The 23,270-nt window shown below is 33.8% G+C and overlaps 1 protein-coding gene across 6 annotated transcripts in view; it reads left to right on the top strand.

Moving 5' to 3' along the window:
• Fbxo38 (F-box protein 38) overlaps positions 1-23,270 on the top strand; it is a 49,505-nt gene that overhangs the window by 4,758 nt on the left and 21,477 nt on the right. For 5 of the 6 annotated variants that reach the window (XM_076856750.2, XM_076856749.2, XM_076856747.2 and 2 more), the window contains exons 2-10: positions 3,962-4,141; positions 8,111-8,244; positions 11,182-11,345; positions 11,490-11,655; positions 14,431-14,568; positions 15,741-15,878; positions 18,441-18,534; positions 19,412-19,542; positions 23,023-23,193. In XM_076856750.2, the coding sequence (XP_076712865.1) occupies positions 4,014-4,141; positions 8,111-8,244; positions 11,182-11,345; positions 11,490-11,655; positions 14,431-14,568; positions 15,741-15,878; positions 18,441-18,534; positions 19,412-19,542; positions 23,023-23,193 (1,264 nt within the window). In that variant the 5' untranslated portion in view covers positions 3,962-4,013. Of the gene's footprint in view, positions 1-1,204; positions 1,361-3,961; positions 4,142-8,110; positions 8,245-11,181; positions 11,346-11,489; positions 11,656-14,430; positions 14,569-15,740; positions 15,879-18,440; positions 18,535-19,411; positions 19,543-23,022; positions 23,194-23,270 lie in introns of those variants that run through there. The other variant, XM_076856746.2, reaches the window with a different exon arrangement.

The following is a 23,270-nucleotide window of genomic DNA, read 5'->3' as shown; positions in this document are numbered from 1 at the left end:
AAAGACTTTGTTATTCCTAGAGGCAAGCCTGAGATAATTTTCCTGGCAGAAACATGGCCGATAAAACACTTCACAGATTATTATTGAAGTTTAAATTAAGTTCCACAGGGAGCTCAGATGAAGGAGTATGTAGAAGTTTTCACAGAAGACAACAGTTAAGCTAGATTTGACATCTGGCTAATAGTATTCTAGACAGTAAGGGAAAGGAAAGGCATTCCAGCCAGAGTTAATAGCATACTGGAAAAGAAAGACCAATGTTTGGGGGAACTGAGAAGATACCAATTCTGCTGCAGTTGGGTATATATACACCGAGGAGCAAGTGTTGAGAGTTGGAAAGATGAGTTTGGGAAGGTGATTTGAAACTAGTTTAAGAGGATTTTATCCACTAGGAACTCTAGGATTTCATGTAGACTGCTTCTTTGTTGTCATTAACGTTTTGTTTGTGTTTTAGGAAACATGATATTTGTAGCTAATCTGAAATTTTCGAAAAATGGAGGAGAATATGGAGTTCAAAATAAAAGTTTCTTTCCCACTTTTTCTAAACCTCTATTACTCCCCGTAATCTCTGTTAATATTTTGCCATGGATCCTTTCAAAAGTGGCATGTACAAATATATCTTTTATATTTGTCCTTCCTTTTATACAAATGGTATCATACTTTATATAATTTGATTTATATAGTCTTTATATAACTTGATTTTATTTTTCACTTTATGAAATTAGAGAAATGTTTTAAAAAGATAACTCTAGCTTTGGTGTGGAATATGACATGCTAAGCATTTACTTACTCAGTAAATTGTTTACTGCTTGTCTGCTGTATGCTCGGCTTTTGGCTAGGATCCGGGGACACAGTAGTAGGCATCATTTAAGAAGCCATCACAACAGCCTAGATGAGGGTTGATAGACTTCTGAAAGCCAGGGACAATGGATACAAAAACAGTATTGTGGTAAAATTGATAAATATAACCCATCAAGTGGTAAATGGGAGATCAGAGTATATTTTTGGTGATTTTAAAGTTTATAATTTAGAAATATAGTAAACTACATTATGGAAGAAAGGTTGTTTGTGTTGTGTTTGGGAGGGGAATTTGTGGTTGTGTAGAGCGTTGAGTTTAGATATGTATTTGAAGGATGTTCAAGGTACAAGGTGAACATTTCTGATAGGTACAGGAAACATAAAGGTCAGAGCTCAGAAGAAAAAGGAGGTAATGTTGGGAAAGGATACAGTTGGCCAGAAAGAAGAAGGCTTGTGGATGATTGTTAAAGGAGACTCGGGAGTACCATAGAAGAATAAAGAAGACCTGAGAGCCAAAGGATGAGAAAGAAGGAGTGGTTAGCAGCACCCCATTATGACAGGTCAGGTGAGGAGCACTGGATAGGAAGTACTGACTTTGATAGCAAGTTTAAAATGACCACAGAGCAGTTCCAAAATCTATCACAAGATGGGAAGATTAATTTGGAGCAGGGAGGGCAGTAAACAGAAAGAGATGGGTTGTGATATAATCAAAAGCAAGTGAGTATATTTATAATGTTTTTGAGGTAGTTTCTGAGTATAATCTTTTTTTTTTTCTCCAGAGGTGTGTTAGCCAGAATGTGATAACATAAGTCAGTTTCTGAGAAGTGAAAATAGATGTCACAGATTCAGTGTATCATAACTTGTAAGCCTATTCCTTACAGAATTCTTTAGGCCCATATGCTATTAGATGCCTAATGACACAAATCTATACACAATTCTAAAATCTTATTTCTCTGACTTCTCAGGCCACAGCTCGATAGAAACAACAAATTAGGGGTGTTTGATTGAAGTAAGTATGGGATTCAGGGAGAGGCAAGCATGTTGACACCTGTAAGAAGTAATAACACATAATCTTTCATTGAGGGAAGAAGAGATCAGGACACAGGCATGCTGGCAGGCACAAGAAATTTGAGTATTTACTTAGCTCATCAGTTTGCTCCACTTTCCTGCTGAAGCAAAGGAACCCCAGGAATCCATGTATTCAGTAATCCCTGCCCAGCTGGTGCCCTTTTCCCCTTTGAGGTGCTTGAGCTCTCTTGAGTGTAGCTCATTCCCCTCTCACTTCCAGGGCTCTTTAGTGGTTTCCCCTCCTTAAGGATCAAGAGTGCTGCTAGCGGGCTGGGGATGTGGCTCAAGCGGTAGTGCACTCGCCTGGCCTGGCATGTGTGGGGCACTGGGTTCGATCCTCAGAACCATATAAAAATAAAAATAAAGATGTTGTGTCCACCGAAAACTAAAAAATAAATATTAAAAAATTCTCTCTCTCTCTCTCTCTCTCTCTCTCTCAAAAAAAAAAAAAAAAAAAAAAAAAAAAAGTGCTGCTAGCAATTCACCCTCCTCTTACTTCCTTTTTCTTATAACCCTCTGTACCCTAACACCTTTGGGTTCAGAGAGTTCCTTCTTACTGTCAGGCACCTGCTATTTGCACCTTCAAGAATGCTTTTCTTCCCTCTCTACTTCCTTTTTTTAGTGTTAATTCCTGCTCTTCCTTCAGATACCAGTTCCATTGTCCCTTAGAAATAGCATTAGTGACTCAGGCTTTCTTGTTGTATGCTGCTTTACAACTGTGCTTACTTTCTTTACAGCACTTATTTATAATTCGGTAATTCGAGGTTCACCTGCATGGTTATTTGATTATTTGTTTTCATTTGTCTCCAGAGTCCTTTGTTCACAAAGCTAGACACATAACAGGCATTCAAAATAAATGTCTTTAGACATGTTGAAGTCATGTCTGAATTAATGTGTATGTGAATGCACCTCCTTTCAGCTGTCAACCTGTGCCATCATCTCTATGTACATTAATACTACAATAATCAACATTTCCTATAAACTGTTCTATACCTGGACCACCATTAGTAAAAATATTTGTTGACAAGACAGTTTGACAGGCTGTTACTCCCAAGTGCTGATCAACAAACAGAACATCTGGGTGCTCATTCATCCCTCTCTCCTGCCCTCTATTTTCTCCCTTCCTTTCTTTTTCTTCTTCCTCTCTCACTAGGGCTTATTTTAAAGAGAGAGAAAGCCTACTCCAACGTCAGAAATTGTATACTTTTTGAGGAGAAGGTCTATAATATTTATCAGATTACAAAGTGTTCTGTGACTGATTGGTGTAGTCTCACCTCCTCAGTTTATAGGTAGGAAAATGAAAAATTTAATAAAAGGTTCATTCACATTCATAGAAATAATATGTGACAAATCCAGAATGGGAGCCCCAGAGTTCCTCTGCATTCTTCCTATTATTTTAGGGACAACTTGTACAAAATGTTGGTCTCCTTAGTACTGATGGCATTGTAGGTGGAGGATGTGGCATAGGTTTACAGCTGAAAGAAAGTTTATTAGCTTATTTATAAATTTAGACACACCCTCTCACATTTATTTTGAATGCATATTGATAATCACAAACTTATAGAGTTAGAAAGGGTTTTGTGTTTCCTAGTTTAATGATCTTACCGTGAAGAATTAGGTGCCTAAAGAAATTAGGTGAATTAGCTAGAGAACAACAGAGTACAAATTCAAAAATGAGTCAATTTCTGGATTTTTGATTATTCTAAATAATGAATATTTATAATTTAACTTCTCTTTTAGAAAAAGATGTTCTGTACCTTTAGTACAAAATAGATTAATTTTCTTAATCTGAATATGGTGTATATCAGTATAGTAGGTTTGCCTGTTAGTATTTAAAAATAAATGTCATTTTATCTAGCTTTCTTTTTTATTTATTTATTTATTTATTTTGTAGTTGTAGGTAGACAACATGCCTTTATTTATTTGGTAATTTTTTTGTGTGGTGCTAAGGATTGAACCTAGTGTTTCACACATGCTAGGTAAGTGCTCTGCCACTGAGCTACAGCCCTAGCCCTTACGTAGCTTTTAATAGGGATAATTCTGTGTCTGGATTTGGTATACTTCTTTAATCTACTCCTCTTCTCCGCTTGCTTTTCAGGTGCTTTGAACAACAGGGGAGATTTATTTTTTGATACTGGGACACCATAGCAATGGGACCACGAAAGAAAAGTGTTAAAACATGTCTTATGGACAATGAAATCCCAGAGGAAACTATATCAGATGAAACAAAAGACTATATGAATCAACTTTCACATGAAGTACTTTGTCACATTTTTAGGTAAGATTTTATTTAGTTGACTTCCATATACTTGGGATTTAAACGTTTAGCAAACCTTAGTGCTGTGTTGTTTAATATGACAGTTTCCAGCAATATGGGGCAAGTAGATTTAAATAAAGTAAAGTGAAAATTCAGTTTCTCAGTTGCAGTAACTACATTTCAGGTGTTTAGTGGCTATATATGGCTAGTGGCTACTATATAGGACAGCATAGGACCACTAGCCACATAATAGAACTTTCCAAAGTTCTATTAGAAAACCTTTCCTTTTCTGGATTAACATGTCTAGGCTTCTAGGAATTTTTATTGACAGATTTGTTGGCTTATGTAACCACCATGCATGTACAACATAAGGCAGTGTTTCTGACTTTGATTATCACCTGCAGTGATACTGTGCCTTGTGCTCAGTATACACATATATGTAAGTGATGAAAACTAAAGTTTTGTGAAAAAGTATCCATAATACTATATGCAGTACACACCTTAAAGTTGTTTTGTGATTAACATAACAAAGTTTTCTTTAACCAAAACTTTTTAACGTTTCAGATTATTACTCAGGCTACATCATAACAATAATCAAATAAACAAACATAAAAATGTCATTCCATTTCCATCACTTTCTTCTTTGAGAAATTGTACTTTTTACATTATTCAAATAAACAAATTTTAACATATTTCCTCTGTGGAGCTATAGACCCAAGTTAGAATCCTAGGTCCATGATTTACTAACTGTGGACCATAATAGATATAAAGATGTTTACCATAAGTATTTGGTGAGATAGTGATTTTAAAACACTCATTGCATTTTATGGCATAAATCCTTGATCAGTGTAATGATTATTGTGTTCTATCTTTTCATATAATGCTACATGATTTTTATTATTATTTTAATCATTGCTTTCTATGCCATCAAATGTATATTTGACATAAAACGATTTTTCTTATTGTCCAACATCTAGATTGTTTCCAGTTTTCTCTTTTCTGCAAAAATAATTGCAATTAACTTTTCTAAGTATCTTGGTTTTCCTTTATATCACATTATTTACCTAGAAAAAAAATGTGCATATATGAAGGTCTAAGAAATGTTGTTGAATTTTTATAAATTACTGAATATTTGCAGATTACAAAGTTTTTAAATAATGATTTTAAGGAATTGTGTACTTTATTTTTCTTCTCTATTGTAAATTTGTGTTAGTCTTTGAGTAAGCAGTTTGTTACTCTATGACACAATACAGCTTTTGTTAATTCTGTCTAGTATTAAAAGACCCAATTAAAATAATAGATTTTTTTTAATAAAGTAAAATGATACTAAGGTTCATCTGTCGGAGTAGCCAGAAATTTTAGAAAAATCTAGCCATGTAAGATGTTTAAATACATTCTAATATATATAATAGATTTGGTGCTGATGAAGATAGCCAGACAGTTGGGTAAAACAGGCAAACATAGACTCTATATGTAGATTCAAATTCATGTGGAGAACTAATTTGTGATAAAATTAACATTCACATCAATGAGGAAAGACTAATAAGTATTATTCACTGATGTCACAACCTGTAAACTACCCTATAAACAACCTATAAACCCTACACAAACCTATAAAATAAAAGCATATCCTGATCTCTCATATTTTAAAACGAATTCTAAATGGATCAAAGAATTAAACAATAAGCCATTAAAATTCTAAAGGAAAGCATAGATAAAATTTTTTCTGGGGATGGATATTGGATTTGATTGGATAAATATTACTATATATATGTGTGTGTATATATATATATAATTATCATATTGAATTCCATAAAGATACATAAATACTGTGTGTCAGGTGTAAAGTGCTAGAATGTATTATGAATAAATTGAATTATGTTTTAAATTATAAGTAAATAGGTAACATTTTGCATTTCAACAGACCCCTTTCAAATGAAGGGGTAGAATCAAGTAGAATTATCTTACCCAGGTTCTGATGAAGAAAATACTTAGCAAATTGACAGAATGTAAGAAGAACCATGGACTGAGCTAAGTTCTTGAAATTGGTATGATACGTTTATTCTAAAAATAAACAGATTAAGTTTTGTTTTATTTTTAGGCTCCTAATTTTTTTTTTTTTTTTTTTTAATTTGAGGACTTCTGTTATAGTGGTGTGGTAACAACTTAACACATGTTCATGAAACAGGAAAACTTTTGGCCTTCCTTAAAAAAAAAAAAAAAAAAAAAAAAGCCAACCAAAACAAAACAAAAAGACCTCCTATGCTGTATCTGCTAAGTTAACAACATTTTTTCTAAAATGTGAAATGTAGTATTTATATGCCTTTTAATTCCTCTAGCTTTTTAAAGATCTGTGAAGAAAAAAAATATTTTCTTTCTAGGGAAAATGTGATATTAAAACATTTTGATATTGATTTTTTTAGTACTGATCTGTTTTTTTTAAAGGGAGCGTAAAATTAACCCAGACAGGTATTTTTGATGACAATTATTTAGGAAAAAAGTATCGAGGTGGCAAAATTTGACATAGAAGAACGTTGTTTTTCATTATTTATAAAATGTGTAGTCATGTAGTTTCTTATAATTCTCCTTAGGTCTAAGTTATAGAGACTGTAAATTAAGTTGTGGCAAACTAATGTTTTATGGTAGGAAGTTTGATTTGATATGATTCTCTTTATTTAAATAGCATTAAAGGGGAAGGGAGAGAGGCCAGAGGTGGAACAGAGAAATATTCAGCTTACATATGTGCACTTTCCCTCTAGAATTGGCATAATTTTTAGAAATTAGAGTTTGATCAAACCATGTTGACATCCCTGCCCTTTCTCCTTCTTGCCTAGTTCTGTGACTTTTTGCAGGTTTAACTTTTCTGAGCCAATTTCATCACTTATAAAATGGCATAATAACAGCATTTACCAGATTAGTGAGGATTCCAGGAAATAGAAAAAGATATACTCAACTGATAGTTTAATGAAGGTCATATTTATAGTGGTGTAGATAAGGTTGAAGGAACCAGTAAGGGATGTTGTAGAATTCAGCTAGCAGCAGCAGAAAGCCAGCTAGCACCTTGAATTGGCCAAAGGCATCTATTAGCCACAGGACCAGAGAATATAGCAGGACAGAAAGGGGAAGAAAATGGCCTGTGGGGAGAGCCATGTAGCAAAGCCAGCTACTTAGCTTGTAAGATCATTGTGAAACAGTAATCAGAGCACAGTGTATGTGACTCAGTATAATATTGACTCAATAGGATGGCTTCCGCTTTTTAATAAATATTAATTAGGTGTATAAGGGTGGTAAGAGAGAGTCATGAGATTTTCTGATCTGTCAAAATGTGTATTGGTTTTTGAAAACAGAAATAGAGATTAATTGAAGTTTCAGGAAGAAAGAGATAAGATTGGGAAAGAGGAAATTGTGATTAAGATGAGGTGTCCTCACTTAATATTCATGCAATACCCTTATCAATGTATGTCACCTTAAAGGTAAAAGATCTAGGAAAAGAAATTGTATACAGGTAAATTAGTGTACATGTTTGTTGATTAAAAAAAAAAAATAGAGTTCAAGGAGTGGGGATAGTTGAAAGGGAGCAGAGTAACTACATGAAATGGGTTTGTCAAAGTTGCCAAATAATATTGGCCTTGTTCAAGTTAATTGGTTCTTTATGATCTTTCCCTTCCCATAGCATACCTTTAAATACACTGAGGTTTTTTTTTCTTGCATTCTTTCTTTTTTTTGTTTGTTTGTTTATAAATATTTTTTGTATATAGAAACTTAAGAAGAAAGACAGGTTTTATCAAATGACCCATGGAGAGAGCTTAATACTTTATTTGCATACTTTAATATTTGCTGACTTACCTGTTTTTCAGTAAGAAGCTTTGTGACTTTATGGATGTTAACCTCAGAGTCCTACAAATTTCCAATTATGTTTGAAGGGTAGGAGAATGGTAGGAAGAAAATATTTACCTATTTGATAAAAGTGAGTTTCTTTCTCTCACAAAGGTACCTCCCTCTGCAGGATATTATGTGTATGGAATGTCTTTCCCGGAAGCTAAAGGAAGCAGTGACCCTATATCTGAGAGTTGTGAGGGTTGTGGATCTCTGTGCAGGGCGGTGGTGGGAATACATGCCAAGTGGTAAGTACATTTAGCTGTAGATACTGGAAAGTATAACAGTGATTCCATGAAATGTGACTTCTTGTCTTAAGAAAAGCAATTTAAGTAACCTTGTATATGGAGAGGTAGGATTTTATATAAATTATTTACATTTATTTTAGGTTTGTGAGATGCTTTTGCCTGAAGTTTTACTGTTTTAGTGGTCTGCTTTTTCATTTTCTGCTCCTTGAAGAACTATTATCAGCCTGCTTCACACATGAATGGAGAACACATTACTGAGCCCTTAATAAGTATCATATGTGTTATGTTAGGTGATGTGTCATTTATTCTATATTGTAGGTTTTGGTGAGTGGTGACCTTCTCTATCATCATTCCCCCCCCCCCCATCTTAACTGCACTCTCTAGTTAAGCAAATATTTATCTATTTTTACAAAACTGCTCAAGTAAGCCACAGAAATTATACTTCTAGAACGAACTTTCAGTTCTTTAGTAGTTTCAAAGGCCAGTTCTAGGTTTTACAGATTCTCAAATCTGAGTTCTTCACGTGTAACTCAGAATTAGCAGCCTAACTATAATAAATTGATCTCAGATAGAGACAGCTGGAAAACAGCTGATGACTTTAACTTAGCAAAGCATATCTAAAAAGAACGTATTAAAATGAAAGTCTAGTCAAGGCTCTTTTCAGTTAGCCCCAGTCCATTAATTAGTATACTTTACTGTTGTTTTGGTTTTGAAACTTTTCCTATGATAGCCAGATCATGAGACTTTGAAAATATGATGAGGCTGAGGAGAACAGAAACACAAAAAGCCATAATAGAAGTAAAGAGCTAATTGTCTTATTCTTTTCTGTGATACAGAGCAGGCTATCTCTGAAATGCTAGAATATTGTGCAATTTGTTATGCTTCAAGAGTCAACTGATACCTCTTATAAGTTGGCAGGAATAGTTATCAATATGCACCTTCTCGTGAAGAACATTACAAAGACCTGAGACTAGAACTTAGCTTGGTAGAGGCAAGCCATAGTTGTTTTCAAATACTCGAAAAAGCTATCCAAAGGGAAAAGGACTTACTCACTCCAGAGAATGATTATTTGTAATGAAAGAAAGAAAAATAGGGCAGCATGAAAATGATTGTCTTATTCTTTTTAATATTTTTTAGGTGTTGATGGACTTTATTTTTATTTATTTTTATGTGGTGCTGATGATCAAACCCAGTGCCTCACACATGCTAGGCAATTGCTCTAGCACTGGGTTGTGACCCAGCCCCATGATTGTCTTATTCTTATGTTAGATTTGTTTTTATAGGGATTAGGCCAGCAGGAATTCTAGAAATGAGATTAATGTGTTAATGGAGTTAGGATAGCAGAGCTGCCATTCTATGCAATCTTTGCATTAACCTCTATGCTTCTTATCAAATTAGAGAGGAATTTATGAGCAGGTTACTGTCTTTAAAGTGATGATAAATACCTGGGAGCTCACGGTTTCTTATCTCTGCAGTGAGTATCAGAGAGAATGGAAGCAGTCTATAGACTAAGATAAGTTCACCCCACCTGTGCTCACTATTGCCACTCTAGCTTATGTGAAATTTAAATTCTGATTCTTTATATAAGAATACTTTGTGGTTTCTAAATGAGATTTCTGTATAAGATAGTCTTATACCATCTCTGTAAAGAAGATAGAACTTTCTTCATTTATGGAGTGAGTCATCATGTAATGCATGACAAGAGGATAGGCATTGAGTTTTGAATTCCAGCACTGCCACTTGGTCACTCTTAAACTCAATTCAGTTTTTACACTTGTAAGTGGGATGATAGCTTTTCTTGTTGTGTTGTGAGAATAAATGAGAAAACATAAAATGGTTAACATGTTGAATGGTTAAATCAGTAAAAGTTACTTTATAGAGATTAATAAGAACTATTGTAAGTGTAGACACCAAGTAATCTCCCAAGTCCCCTCTTAGTCTTCACTTTTGTGACTCTAAAATTAGCATATCTCAATTAGCCCTGAACAACTATTGACACCTGGTATTTAGAGCTTCATTTTATTTTATTTTTGTACTATAGATTTAACTGAGGGGCACTTTACCATTGAGCTGTATCCTAGCCCTTTCTATTGTTTATTTTGAGAAGAGGTCTCATTAGTTGTTTAGGGCCTCACTAAATTGCTGAGGCTTGCCTCAAACTTGCAATTTTTCTGCCTCGGCCTCCTGAGTCACTGGAATTACAGGTGTGTTCCACCATGCCTGGCTTCATTTTACTTTTGAGAGTTAAAACTTTTATCATTAGTGAGTAGATAGTGATAGTTGGCATTCACCCACCTTCCAAGGCTTAGTAATAAAACATCATCTTTATGTCACTGTCTCCCTACCTATTGATCAATAACTTCTGCTATGGACTTCATTTCCTTCCACCAGTCAAATAGGTCCATGACATCAGAGTAAAATGTATTTTTACTTGAAGGTTTGTTTGCCTCATGTGGTAGCTTATGCCTGTAATCCCAGCAGCTCGGAAGGCAGAGGCAGGAGGATCTCCAGTTCAAAGCCACCCTCAGCAAAAGTGAGGCGCTAAGCAACTCAGTGAGACCCTGTCTCTAATAAAATACAAAAGTAGGGCTACGGTTGTGACTCAGTTGTCGAGTGTCCCTGAATACAATCCCTGATACCCCAAAACAAAAATTAAAAAAAAGAAAAGAAAAGGCACCCACAGATAAAAAAGGCAACAAATGGAAAGCCTCAGCTACAAAGTATTCAATCAGATTAAGTGGACTGTCTGACACATTCACATTCCCTGTTACTCTAGGATTGCATCTTCTGTTGTAACCATTCATTTAGCTATACTATTAGTGTGTTAGCCTTAGGAAAATGTTAAAACCTTTTGTAAAAGTTTTTTTTTTTTTTTTAATAAAAAATATTCATGAACAGAAAGATGAACCTGACCCTAAAAATTTCCTAATTTCTCAGGATTCACAGATTCCAGTTTTCTAACACTTTTGAAGAAGATGCCAGACGTTGAACAGCTATATGGCCTTCATCCTCGGTATCTTGAGAGGCGAAGAGTAAGGGGCCATGAAGCTTTTAGCATTCCAGGAGTTCTAGAAGCTTTACAGGCATGCCCAAACTTGGTGGTGAGTATATCTGGTCAAACATTCTATGTTGATGCAGTTTCATCTAAAAGTTCCAGTGCATAGTTGGTGTCTTTTGATACAAAAGGAAAAGTATTGTTATAAATTAAAAGCGTTTCTTGTGCTTGCTTTGACATTATCTTCTAGGGTGTGGAAACATCTCATCTGGAATTGGTAGAATCCATTTGGACATATATGCCGCATGTTCATATTTTGGGGAAATTTCGTAATCGTAATGGAGCATTTCCAATTCCTCCTGAAAATAAACTGAAAATTCCCATAGGAGCCAAAATTCAGACTTTACATTTAGTTGGTGAGTACTTATAATTCATGGATCATTTGTAACTCTTTGAAATTCCTTGTAACTGAATACTCATTGAAAGGAAATAATGAGAATTTTAGAGTTGGCTTTCTTGATTGATGATGGCAAATGAAATGCTTGTGAGACTTGTACAAAAATTCAAATTTCACATTGAAGATCCTTTGGGAGGAATACTACTCCATAAGTGATTTGTCCCTTTTTAAAGAACTTTTGAGTAGTTTTGAGAGTTTTGTTTTCTTTTAAAATTTTTTGCCATAGAGCCAGAACCCTGCTCTTGATCTCTCTAATATCTACCTGTGGTCCTGGTTTTGCTCTCTAGCGGAGGCCTTTACAATATAGTGTTTTGGAGAGGATAAATTTGTTCTATATTTGTATTGTCCTGGGGGTATGCAATGTCTCTAGTGAAACTGAAGAACTGAATTTTTTATTTATTTTATGTTAGTTTATTTAAATTTAAATAGCCAAGTATAGCTAGTGGCTACTTTGTTACAGAGCTAAGTCACAAACATCACAAATAAAAAATTCTAGGTAGTCATTAGATTACCTGTGTCTTTTCCAAGCAGAAAATTACCATATATTCTTCAACCCAAAAGCAAAGGAAAACTCTGCTATTTATCTATTTCCCTGAAAAAATGGACATGGATTTCTCTTTTTCCAACAGCACTGTATTTGCATTGGTCACACTATGCATTCCCCATCTAAATATTCTTTGAATTATAGTCCCATAATTTCAACTCAAATAAATAGTGGCAGGTGTTTTCTGAAATTTAATTTTCCATCTTTGGCTTAGAGTACTGAAAAGAATCTGGAGAGATCCCTGATAATATAGCTTGACCTTTAATATCTCATTTATATTTTATTTATTATATGCATATTGAATGTAAACTTGTTACAGACATTATTTTAGGTATTGGGGATGGTCCAAAGAACTAAAATTTCTGAAACTGGATCATATGGGAAGGGAAAGTAACAGATATCATTTGGAGTACAATTATGGAGAAGGGTAAAGATCTTTAGCAGCTCTTTATTTTGGGGATCCAGGAGTGATTCTGATTAGGGATTTGCATATCTAATTTGAATTTGAGTTTTTAGATAATAAAATATTAACACCTGAATTTATGATATAAACTTCTTAAGGTCAAAGACTGTTTCTGTAACTTTGTATTTTTTACAGTACCTGTCTCAGTATATTGCAAATATAGGTACTTTTGTTTTTATTTGAAATATATTGATTCATGTGATTCATTGACCAGGTTAAAACTGTATGGTGATACAATAGTGAATAAACATGAATGGGAAGTGGGTAACTGTGTCCTTTGTAGAGTGGGGTTGGGGAATAATGTGGATCAAGCCTAGGGTATCTGTCTAACCTTTGCTATATTGGGTTTCCTACGTAGTATAGCCAGTGTACTACCTTCATAGTAGATGCTAACCTCAACTTTATGAATTCTGATTCTAATTTCCTCTGCTTTTCTTCCTTTGGTCTCTTTCCCAATTTTACTTCCCATCTGTGACCATATATATACAGTTCAAGCTAAAGTCATGTTGTTTTAAGGGAACTTGGTTAAAAAGTAATCCTGGTAGGTGGGAACATTCTGTACAGGTCAGCTTTTTCAAGAACCACACCATTCAAGTATTCTTAATTTTGCTTCTTCTAATTCTTCTTAACAAGGCTTTTACATCTCAAATTTGAAAGTTGTTATCAAGCTGGTTCTGCCACGTACCATTTATTAAATGCCATTTAATCCTAAATCCTTGGATTTGTGTCACAGACTTGTTCCTGGGCTTTTCTGTATCCTATGGGGTTTAGACACTTCAGGCAAGTTCCTCAATTGCTTCTCCTCATTTAGGATTTACAAGTAATTGATCCTTTTTTCTTTCATATCTTCTGAATTTCTCTCCTGTTTTATACTTCTCTTTTTCCTAAATATAATCCTGTGTGGGTGTGATTCTGATGTTAAGGAACTCATTGATCAGAGACATAAAATACTCTTGTCAATTTGAAATATTAAATAAAACACTGTTAGGTTTCTCACTTTCCCAGAGCCATGCATTATTCAACTACATTATTTACAAATTCTTAAGATTCTTATATGTAGAAATGAATTTTCAAGCTTTGTATTGGCCCTCTTTTAGAAATGTAATATTTAAACCTAGATAACTAGACCTTGTGCTGAAAAATTTAGTTTTTTTTACTGGTGGGGCAGTTTAGGTATTGATAGTTGTATAACATGTAAATTAGTGTGTTTCATTTCCACTTTCACAATTTTGCTTTCAGTAACGTACTTTCATTTTTTATCTTCTGGATAATCATGTCTTGGAAGAATTATAGGGTTATGAGAAAGATTTGCATATATTAAATGTGACAGTACTTTTAAAATCCTGTCTTTCTAAAAAGTTAACAAAGAAATTTGTTTATGGTTTGCGTAAATTTTTTCTTTACAAGCTGTTTTTAAGTAAGCCACATTTGATGAACTTTAATTATGTTATTTGTTCTGATAAAGATCCCTTTGAAGGATAAATTGTTGGTTTGAAGATAAACTTAGGGCTGGGGTTGTGGCTCAGTGGTAGAGTGCTTGCCTAGCACATGTGAGGCCCTGGGTTCGATCCTCAGCACCACATAAAAATAAATAAATAAAATAAAGGTATTGTGTCGAACTACAACTAAAAAATAAATATTTAATTAAAAAAAACCTCAAACTTATGTATAGAGTACCAAGTATTTTTGTGATTTTTCTTATTTATTTTTTTGTATATGTGCTTTAGGGGTGAATGTTCCTGAAATTCCTTGTATCCCAATGCTAAGGCATCTTTATATGAAGTGGGTAAGACTCACTAAACCACAGCCGTTTAAAGACTTTCTTTGCATCAGCTTAAGAACTTTTGTCATGAGGAACTGTGCAGGTAATGATACACAGTTATGGTAGAATTAAACATGTGCTATTCTAAAAACATTCTATAGCAATTCATAGCTACATTTGTTATAAAATTATATGGTGCTGTTACTGTTTGTTTTATTATTCATCTTCTGGAGATAAATGTATTTCTTATCTTAACTACATTAGAGACAAGATTTGTGTTTGATTTTAGCAAAAACCAAGAGAGAAAACAGCAGCAAAAAAGGCAGACTATCTCTGTGTATACCTTATAAGCACTTTTTACATTTGCTGTTTTATTTTAATAATTTCAATCTGCTCGCTTCGTCTCTCTCTCTCTCTGGTTCCCAATCATCTGCATGTAAAGAACTGTGTAACCTAGACTACTTTAAGCCTTGTTTTTATATTACCTGAAGAGAATCCTGTAGTGTCCCTAGTGCCCTAGAATATCAAGTGGTAATTACTGTGCTTCAAAGTTCATAATAATCAAGGCCCCTTTTGATATCCTTATTTCTAACTGCTTTTACATAACTTCCTTTCTGGTCATATCTGCCTATTCACTCTCCAACACAACTGTACAGCTTTCAATGCCTGTTCGTTATCTGACCCAACTGTATAACTTTCACCTCAGTGTCTTTCTTTATACTATATTATTATTTTTTTTCCAAACCTGAAGCATATACTTCTTCTTTACTTACATATATCCTTCAGGGTTTGTCTTTTCCAGCCTAATTTTCTCCCCATTCTTCTTCTTCTTTTTTTTTTAATGAAATGTAGTGGATCTTATTCTGGGACTTGATATTTTCTGCTTTTTGTACTTTTGTAATTTTCATGTTCTATTTCTCTGTCAATTTCAGACCCTTTGATGGACAGGACCATGTCTTTTGTGGTCTTCCATAGTACCTAATATAAAACTAGTCACATGAAGAAATATTTAAATGGTTGAGCTGTTTACTTGAGGGAAGGATCAAATTTTCATCTTGGTTTTTTCCTCTTTGTTATTTTGAGCTCAAAATTATTCAGAATTTGGGGTATTCACAAGAACTACTGCATATATCTCCATTGTTACTGAAAATCTTAATGCTTAATAAATATTTTTAACAGATTGACTTTGTAATAAGAACTACAGATTGCAGAGAGCCAACAGTTTGGCTTTCATTTTAAGACAAAGAATTTATAAGTTCATTTGTTTGTTTCTAGGGCCCACAAATTCCTTGAAATATGTCCCTTTAGTAACAGGCTTAGCATCTGCCCGAAACTTGGAACACTTGGAAATGGTTCGAGTTCCTTTCCTTGGAGGTCTTATCCAACATGTAGTTGAAGACAGCTGGAGATCAGGTATTCGTTTTCTTTAGTTACTCAATATTCTAAAAATGAATTTTGCTTTTTTTTTTTTTTTTTAAGCTTCTCTTACAAGTCTTTTGGAAAGAAAATACTTGTCACTAATTGCACTTTCTGGTGTATTTGATGGAGAATACATGTCTACGAGCATTGGCTAATGTTCATTTCTTTTTAATGCATGTTCAGCTTTCTCAAACATTAGAGTGAAAGGGCATGTTTTTTTGACTTGTTATTACTTATTATTTAGTTAATATATCTCCAGTTATATTTTCTTAGAATATTGAAAATATGGAATATTTTCTTAGAAATGTTGACAGGCCACTTAAAAAAAAAAAAAGAAATGTTGACAGGGGTTCTTGTGCTCTTTGGTTATGAGAGATATTTTATGAGTTGGACACCCTAGGCCTACAAAAGTACTTGGGCATTAATGATGTTGATGTCCAATTTTTTTTTTAGTACTTTATGATATGTAAAATGCTTACATGCCTATCATTGGATATTATCAGATCCATCCATTATATGATTTTTTTTGATTGTTAGAAGAAAATATATAGCATTTATATGTTTATTTTTTCAGTGTAGGGAAGATTGCCTCAAACAAGATGCACATTCAGAAAGCATACTACTGAGACACTTGGTTTTATGGTAAACATTGTACAGAACATTAGAACACAAATAAAAACCTGGCTCTAGTATATGATGGCTTTTAAAAGAAAAAAATTCACTCTTTAGATCCCTTAACTGCAGCTAAATAATGATAAGTAACAGAAATGCTTTATGCTAATCATATCATTGCAAGAGAAAGAGATTTTTCTGGATAGATATATAATTAGTAACTAAAACTTTAAATATCTAAAATAAAATGGAAAGTCCTCAAGCACTGTTGGTAACAAATACACATTGTAATTAATACGTCTAAAAATATAATGAAGAGTACCATATTACATGCATAGACATTCAGTCACTTAATAAAGTCCAGTATAATTATACTTAGTTTCATTGAGTTAAAGGAATGGAATAGGTTCCCTTCAGACCAACAGCATTATTTTTATTCATGGTTAAAATTATTAGGGTAAAATTCAGAAGGTAAAAGAAGTCCATAGTCCATTCACTAGAGAAAAGTCCCGGAGAGAGATGTCAAAAGCTGAGCTTATATATAAAGTTTCTGAAAGAGAAGTAGACTTCTAGTTAGTATTTGAGGATGACCCTCCCTCTTATTTGCCCAGGAAGTTGGTACTTCTGTAATTCCATATGGATCATAGAACTGAATGTGAAAAGCCAAAACTTATATTTTTTAGAGTGTCATACTTAACTTCAGTAGGCAAAGATTTCTTAAACAGGATACCACAGAGAACATACCATTAAAAGAAAGTTGATCTGGACCAAATTTAGATTAAAATTTTTTTGTATCAAGGGCATGATTAAGAGTAAAAAGCTAAGCTATCGATTGGGAAAAGCTTATCACAATACAGAGCACAGATAATGGATTTGTATTGAGAATAAATAAGGAAGTTCTGAAATTAATAAGAAAAAGATGAGTAGCTCAATAGGAAAGAAATGAGAAAAGACTTGAGTAGAAAATCCTTTACATGAAACTATCTGTAAACATGAAAAAGTGGTAAATTACACTAAAAGTTAGAGAAATGCAAATTAAAACCACAATGTAGCTCACACTAAAAAAAAAAAAAAAAAAAAAGAAAGAAAGAAAGAAACAGTAGTATTGTTACTGTAACAGGGCCTTTCATATATAGCTGATGAAAGTGTAAATTGATACAGCTACTTTATAACATATACTGTTTGGCAATTTCTAGTAACATTGATCATACACATAACAACAGTTGTATTCCTGGCTTTAAACCCAACAGAAATGTATTCACTTGTTCATCAGAAGATATTTACAAGACTGTTCTTAGAACCACTGTTCCTAACAACTCAAATTCCTGGTAGCAGTAAAATGGGTAATTACAAATATGGCCATAGAATACTATGCAGCAATACTAGTGAACTAACCCATAGCTACTGGCAAGAGATAACTTTCATGAACAAAATATTTAGTTAAAGAAACCAGACCAAAAAGTGTACATACTTGCTGATTTTATTTATAAGAGTTCAAAATAGATAAATCATTGAGCTACACAATAATTTGTGTTCCCAACCCACTCATTCCCCCCCCCTTTTTTTTTTTGGTATGTTGATATGTTTTAAAAACATGAAAAACAGTTGAAGGGGTCTTATTCCTTGATATATTAGATATTGAAAATTCAAACAGAAAATGTCAAAGTTACTTCTTACCTCATGAGCTTGTAGGTTTCTTAAAATTCTTACTCAGTTTAAATCTTTTGGAGTTTTCAGATGCCATCAGTTTTCAGATGTATCTTCTTAGAATGAGTATGTTTTCATTTCTTTTTAGGGAACAACTAATAGTTGTAATTTATGTTGAGATACTAATTTGAATATAAAAACAAATGATTAATTATTGTGTAATATTTGTACAAAAGCTTTACTGAAAGTACTGTGTCAAAAGAAATGCTTATTTTGTTCTTTTTCTCCTTTAACTAGGTGGTTTTAGAAATTTACACACTATTGTTTTGGGAGCTTGCAAAAATGCTCTTGAAGTAGATCTCGGTTACCTCATCATCACTGCTGCCCGTAGGTGTGTTTCCTTCCCTTTGTGTTTTTTGTCTTAGAATTTTGTTTTTTCCTGTTTTGGGTGGTAGTGGGATATGAATGTATGCATTGTGTATGAAGTGTAATAATGCCTTGTATATAAGAAGTTATTAATATAACAGATGATTATCCCTTAATTTTAGCTTAAATTATCCCTTAGTTTGGCCTTAATTTTAGAACTGTTGACTGGTTAATCCAGACCCAGCCAGCTCTGGGAGGGTGTGGTGTAATGGTCTCATATCGGAGTAGAACAGTTAACTTATCTTGAAGTACCTGAGTCCAACAGAAGTTGGCACTGAAACTCTGGTGCCTGAAGCCCTCTCAGAACCATCATCTCAATCTGAGGATGGTTTTCTGAATTATTTATTTGGTAATAATATCTGCTGTCCAGAAATCAGTGTTGAAATTGGCTTTTGAAATAAAATCTTCATGTTTTAAGTCACATCTTATATCACTTTATACTACATTTACTGTTTTCTATTTTTCAGATATCTACTTTGCTTTTAATTTTATATTTCCTTTAACTTGAATTAATTACTCTTCAATTTATAACATGTTCACTTTTCATCAATAGAATATTGATAAAAATATTAGTATAATGTTTCTAAATTTAAGTAGGTATTGTTGTCTGCTAGAGTACTATATATAAATGGAACAGTAACTGCTAGCAGCATAAGAAAAAAAAACTGTTAAAGAAATACCAGCACTATGTGCAAACTGTTACTTTAATTAGGCTTAAGAAATCACATAGAAAGTATATAGTTCATTGTTGTGTAATGTATAGTGTAATATACTGCCTCAGATGCCCTTAAACTTTGCAAATACTCTTATAATAGAAACATCTCTTGATCGTTTCTTTCTAGGTTACATGAAGTTCGGATCCAGCCCTCTCTAACCAAAGATGGTGTCTTTTCTGCCTTAAAGATGGCAGAATTGGAGTTTCCCCAGTTTGAAACCCTTCATCTTGGATATGTAGATGAGTTTTTGCTGCAGAGTAAGACTTCTCTCATTTTATTCCCTAGGATTCCTGTAGGAAACTTACTGGAAAATCTGAATAGGGATGTGCCAAGTTTTTTTTTGATATAACTTAAAATCTTAGGCACTTTAATTTCTTAAAAATGAAACTTTTAACTCAAACTATCAGTGATTTTTCTTCCATATTGTCTCAGATGTTAGCATATTATTGAAAATGTGGTGATTAACAGTACACCAAAATGATCTGTATCTAGATTATATATTTTCTCCCTTTAGTGCCCAAGTTTCTTTTCCATTCTGCTTCATTTTTTTTCACAGAATGTCATCCTTGGTTCCATTTGTTGAATTCGATCTGCCACGCTTCTTAAAGCTTTTGATGGTCCTCTCAGATGAGGTCCCATTCCCTGCCCATACTCTTCATTTCCATAATAAGCCTTCTGTGGTTCTGGATTTTCCAGATAGTGTGAACACATAATGGTCAGTATTCATTTAATGATAATTGCTGTTTGCTTGTTCACAGCATTTTTTAGTATGCTACAGTTGGGAAATCATTTCTTTGAGTTCAAATGTGTGTCAATCCATTATTCAAACTTTTTTCCATATGATATTAATAAGACATGTAAAAAAATTTCCACCACCCAACATGTTTTTAGTTTTACAGGATTAGTTTCTTCTCCATGTAATTAGCAACAATTCTTGGACTCTCAGTCATATCAGATGGTATTTTTTTCTTTTAATCTAATTGCATTATAGAAGAATATAAGAAGGCTTAATTTCTCTGATCAGGACAGTGCAGATCAAAAACATGACTTCTCATTTTTTACTTGTAATATATATCAAAGTAGTAGTTCGAGGTTTTTTTTCCTTTCTTTTTCTGTTTTGGTTTGGCTTTTTTGTCATTTGGTTGTTTCAGTGTGGCAGTTCTCATTAGTTTATTTGCAGATTATTTAAAAACATCCTGTTATCCTTTGTAGCCAATTTAATACAGGAATCACATTAAATCTGTATAGCTTTGAAAGCAGTCAGCCTTTTCCAAAACAGCTTTAAAATGCTAAGAGCAGTTTCATAAAAAATTTATGTATTTGATATGAAGTATTTTTGTTTATGAACAATGTAGGTAGTATTCCCTATATTTTCACAGTATCTGTGAAGTAACTTACAATTAACTTAGGCATTAATAATTCTGTAAAATTTGTTTTCTGTTTTTTCAAAAGCTCAAAACTTGAAAAATTTTGTACCCTCAGGGTGGCCACCTGTAGGTCTCCTGAAGGGTTATCTTTGAGTGGTATGTGTGTGGGCTTCAGGAGATAGGTACATATTTAATATCCAGATAATCAGTTGTTTCCCTGTAGTGTTTCTTTCCCCCAATCACAAATTTTTAATAGCATGAAAACACTTTACCTGCTTGTCTACCATTATCTAATGCTTTTCAATATGACTTATTTCATAATCTCTTTCATATTTAGTAGTCTCTTAGTATTAACCTTTTTATAGGCCATTTTCTTCTTCCTCACTACAGTTCAGCTCTTTCTTCCATGTACCTGCTGACTTCTGTTCTACCAAAGAATGCCTAGGGTTCTCTGTTTCAGATAGTTACTGGAGAAGAGGTCAGATCTCACCCATTCTCATTTACTTCATCTTCCCCTTCTTGATAATTTTTTGAAACATCTCTTCAAGGGGTGCAGGGCATTGTAGCCTCTGTAAACCCTGAGCCACTGTCTCTGACAAAAATCTAAAAATCTCACCTTTCTCCCCTAACATGTATGAATGATAAGAAAAGGGAATGCTGTGTATCAGTAATAAAGAGAAATGGCTGGGATAGGTGACTTGCTGACATGGGTTGAGATTCTGATGATAGTGTGGGAGAAAAATCATTGACCCAAAGATGAATAGTAGAGAAGGTTCTTTGTTTACATGGGTTTATTAACTCAGAGCTCCACATGAAGATGATAAGGATGTAAAACTCAGTAAATACTTAAGAAGGAACATTATCTTGAGTCCTAGGGCTGGAAGACGGATGGAATTAGAACCTGCCAGTTATTAATCATGGGACCTCATCAAGTTACTTTAATCCGTGTTTTTTTTTTTTTTTTTTTTCATTTTTAAAATGGTAGATAAGAGTAGCTCTGAGAAATTAATGAAAAAAAATGGTATGTACATTTAACAACAATCTGCCGCCTAGGCTATATTTAGTAAGTGTAGCTTTTACTTTTAGCTGTCCTTTTGAGCTGGAGAGAGAGAAGAAAAAACATAAATGAATTGCAGATGGTATTATTAGGGTTTGGAGGAATTGTGGTAAGCAGGAAACCTCATGAGTAGGAGAGGGTGGTAATGGTAAAGGACTGAAGGCATGGCATGTCTTATTAGGCTGTAGCATTTATGTACATACTACTTGGGAACAGTGTCTGTTCAAGATTTATGCCATCTTAAGGAAAAAGGTAAATTTTATTTCAAGTCTAAAGGGCAGGAATAAGATCCTTAAGAGGAAGTTAATGTTTGACTAAATTACAAAGAATGGATTAAGGTGAAATCTTTAAGAAATGCCAGCAGATACCAAAGTTGGCCACTAGTAGGAGAGAATATAAACTGTATGAAAGCAAAATAGGAAGAGTTTGGAGTAAAGCATATTCCAAGCAAAAGGTATAAACCGTTTTTTAATACTTGAAGTGGCTTCACCACTGCAAAAGTTTTCTTTGGGCTGAGAGTCAGTTGACCATAAGGACTTGGGGAAGCATTTATTCAGCTCTTAGATCCCCAGCACAGTGGTGAACACTGAAGATATAACTGAACTAACTAAACAGCCCCATTTGTCCTTCAAGGAGCTCTCAAGTCATGTGAACCATCTTAGAGAGTGAAAGGAAGGCAGATGGAAGATATGGTGATAAAAAGACAAGGCATGAGGTGTGATTACAAGTGGTATGATCTAGGATGGAGAATTCTTTTTTATTTACACCACCCCTGCTTGTTTGTGACTCAGACCATAGTAACTAGAGCCCGACAATGTGTTCCTGAGTTAGAAGTCCACTTCAGGGAATATGTAGATATTTACTAACAGTGCTGTGGGCTCTTAAACTGAAACCAAATTCTCAAGAGTTTTTCCTTCTCAACACATGTATTCACCACATTCCACAAACATAATTCTTACAATTTGAGGGAATTTCAGTTTTAGGACTTTATTTCCCTTGTTACAATAAAACTAAAACTTCACAATACAGTTGTACTTTAAGAATTTTTGCTCTGTTTGTCTTCTAAACAATTTAAGATTTTTTTTTAACTACCTATCTTTGAATTGTAAAATCTGAATTCTTGTTTTGTGTAAGAAAGGCTACCATATGCTCAGAATAGCTAATTTAAAGTTATACCTGAATCCAAACCTGATGATGAAAGTATGAAACCGAATGATGGAGACCAGTCACACTGAAGGCTGAGATACAAAACTAGCAGTAGTCCATGACATTTTCAAGAATTTTAACTTTCTCTGAAATTTCTCTCTCTCTAGGCAGAATGGCTAATGCAGATTTGGTGAAATATGGTTTGGCTGATGTGGTAGAAAATCCTGGCATCATCACTGATATAGGGATGAAGGCAGTCAATGAAGTGTTTTCCTGTATCAAGTATCTGGCAATTTACAATTGCCCTCATCTACATAACCCATTCAATTGGATCTCAGGTACTGTAGGCTTAGAAATGCTATATTGATAAGTGAAATAATATGTGACTTTGTTCTCTTTATGATTATATTCCCAA

Source organism: Callospermophilus lateralis, chromosome 5, assembly GCF_048772815.1.
Source record: "Callospermophilus lateralis isolate mCalLat2 chromosome 5, mCalLat2.hap1, whole genome shotgun sequence".
Taxonomy (NCBI): Eukaryota; Metazoa; Chordata; class Mammalia; order Rodentia; family Sciuridae; genus Callospermophilus; species Callospermophilus lateralis.
Note: the sequence above shows the minus strand (reverse complement) of the source record. Positions and strands in the feature narration are given on the sequence as shown.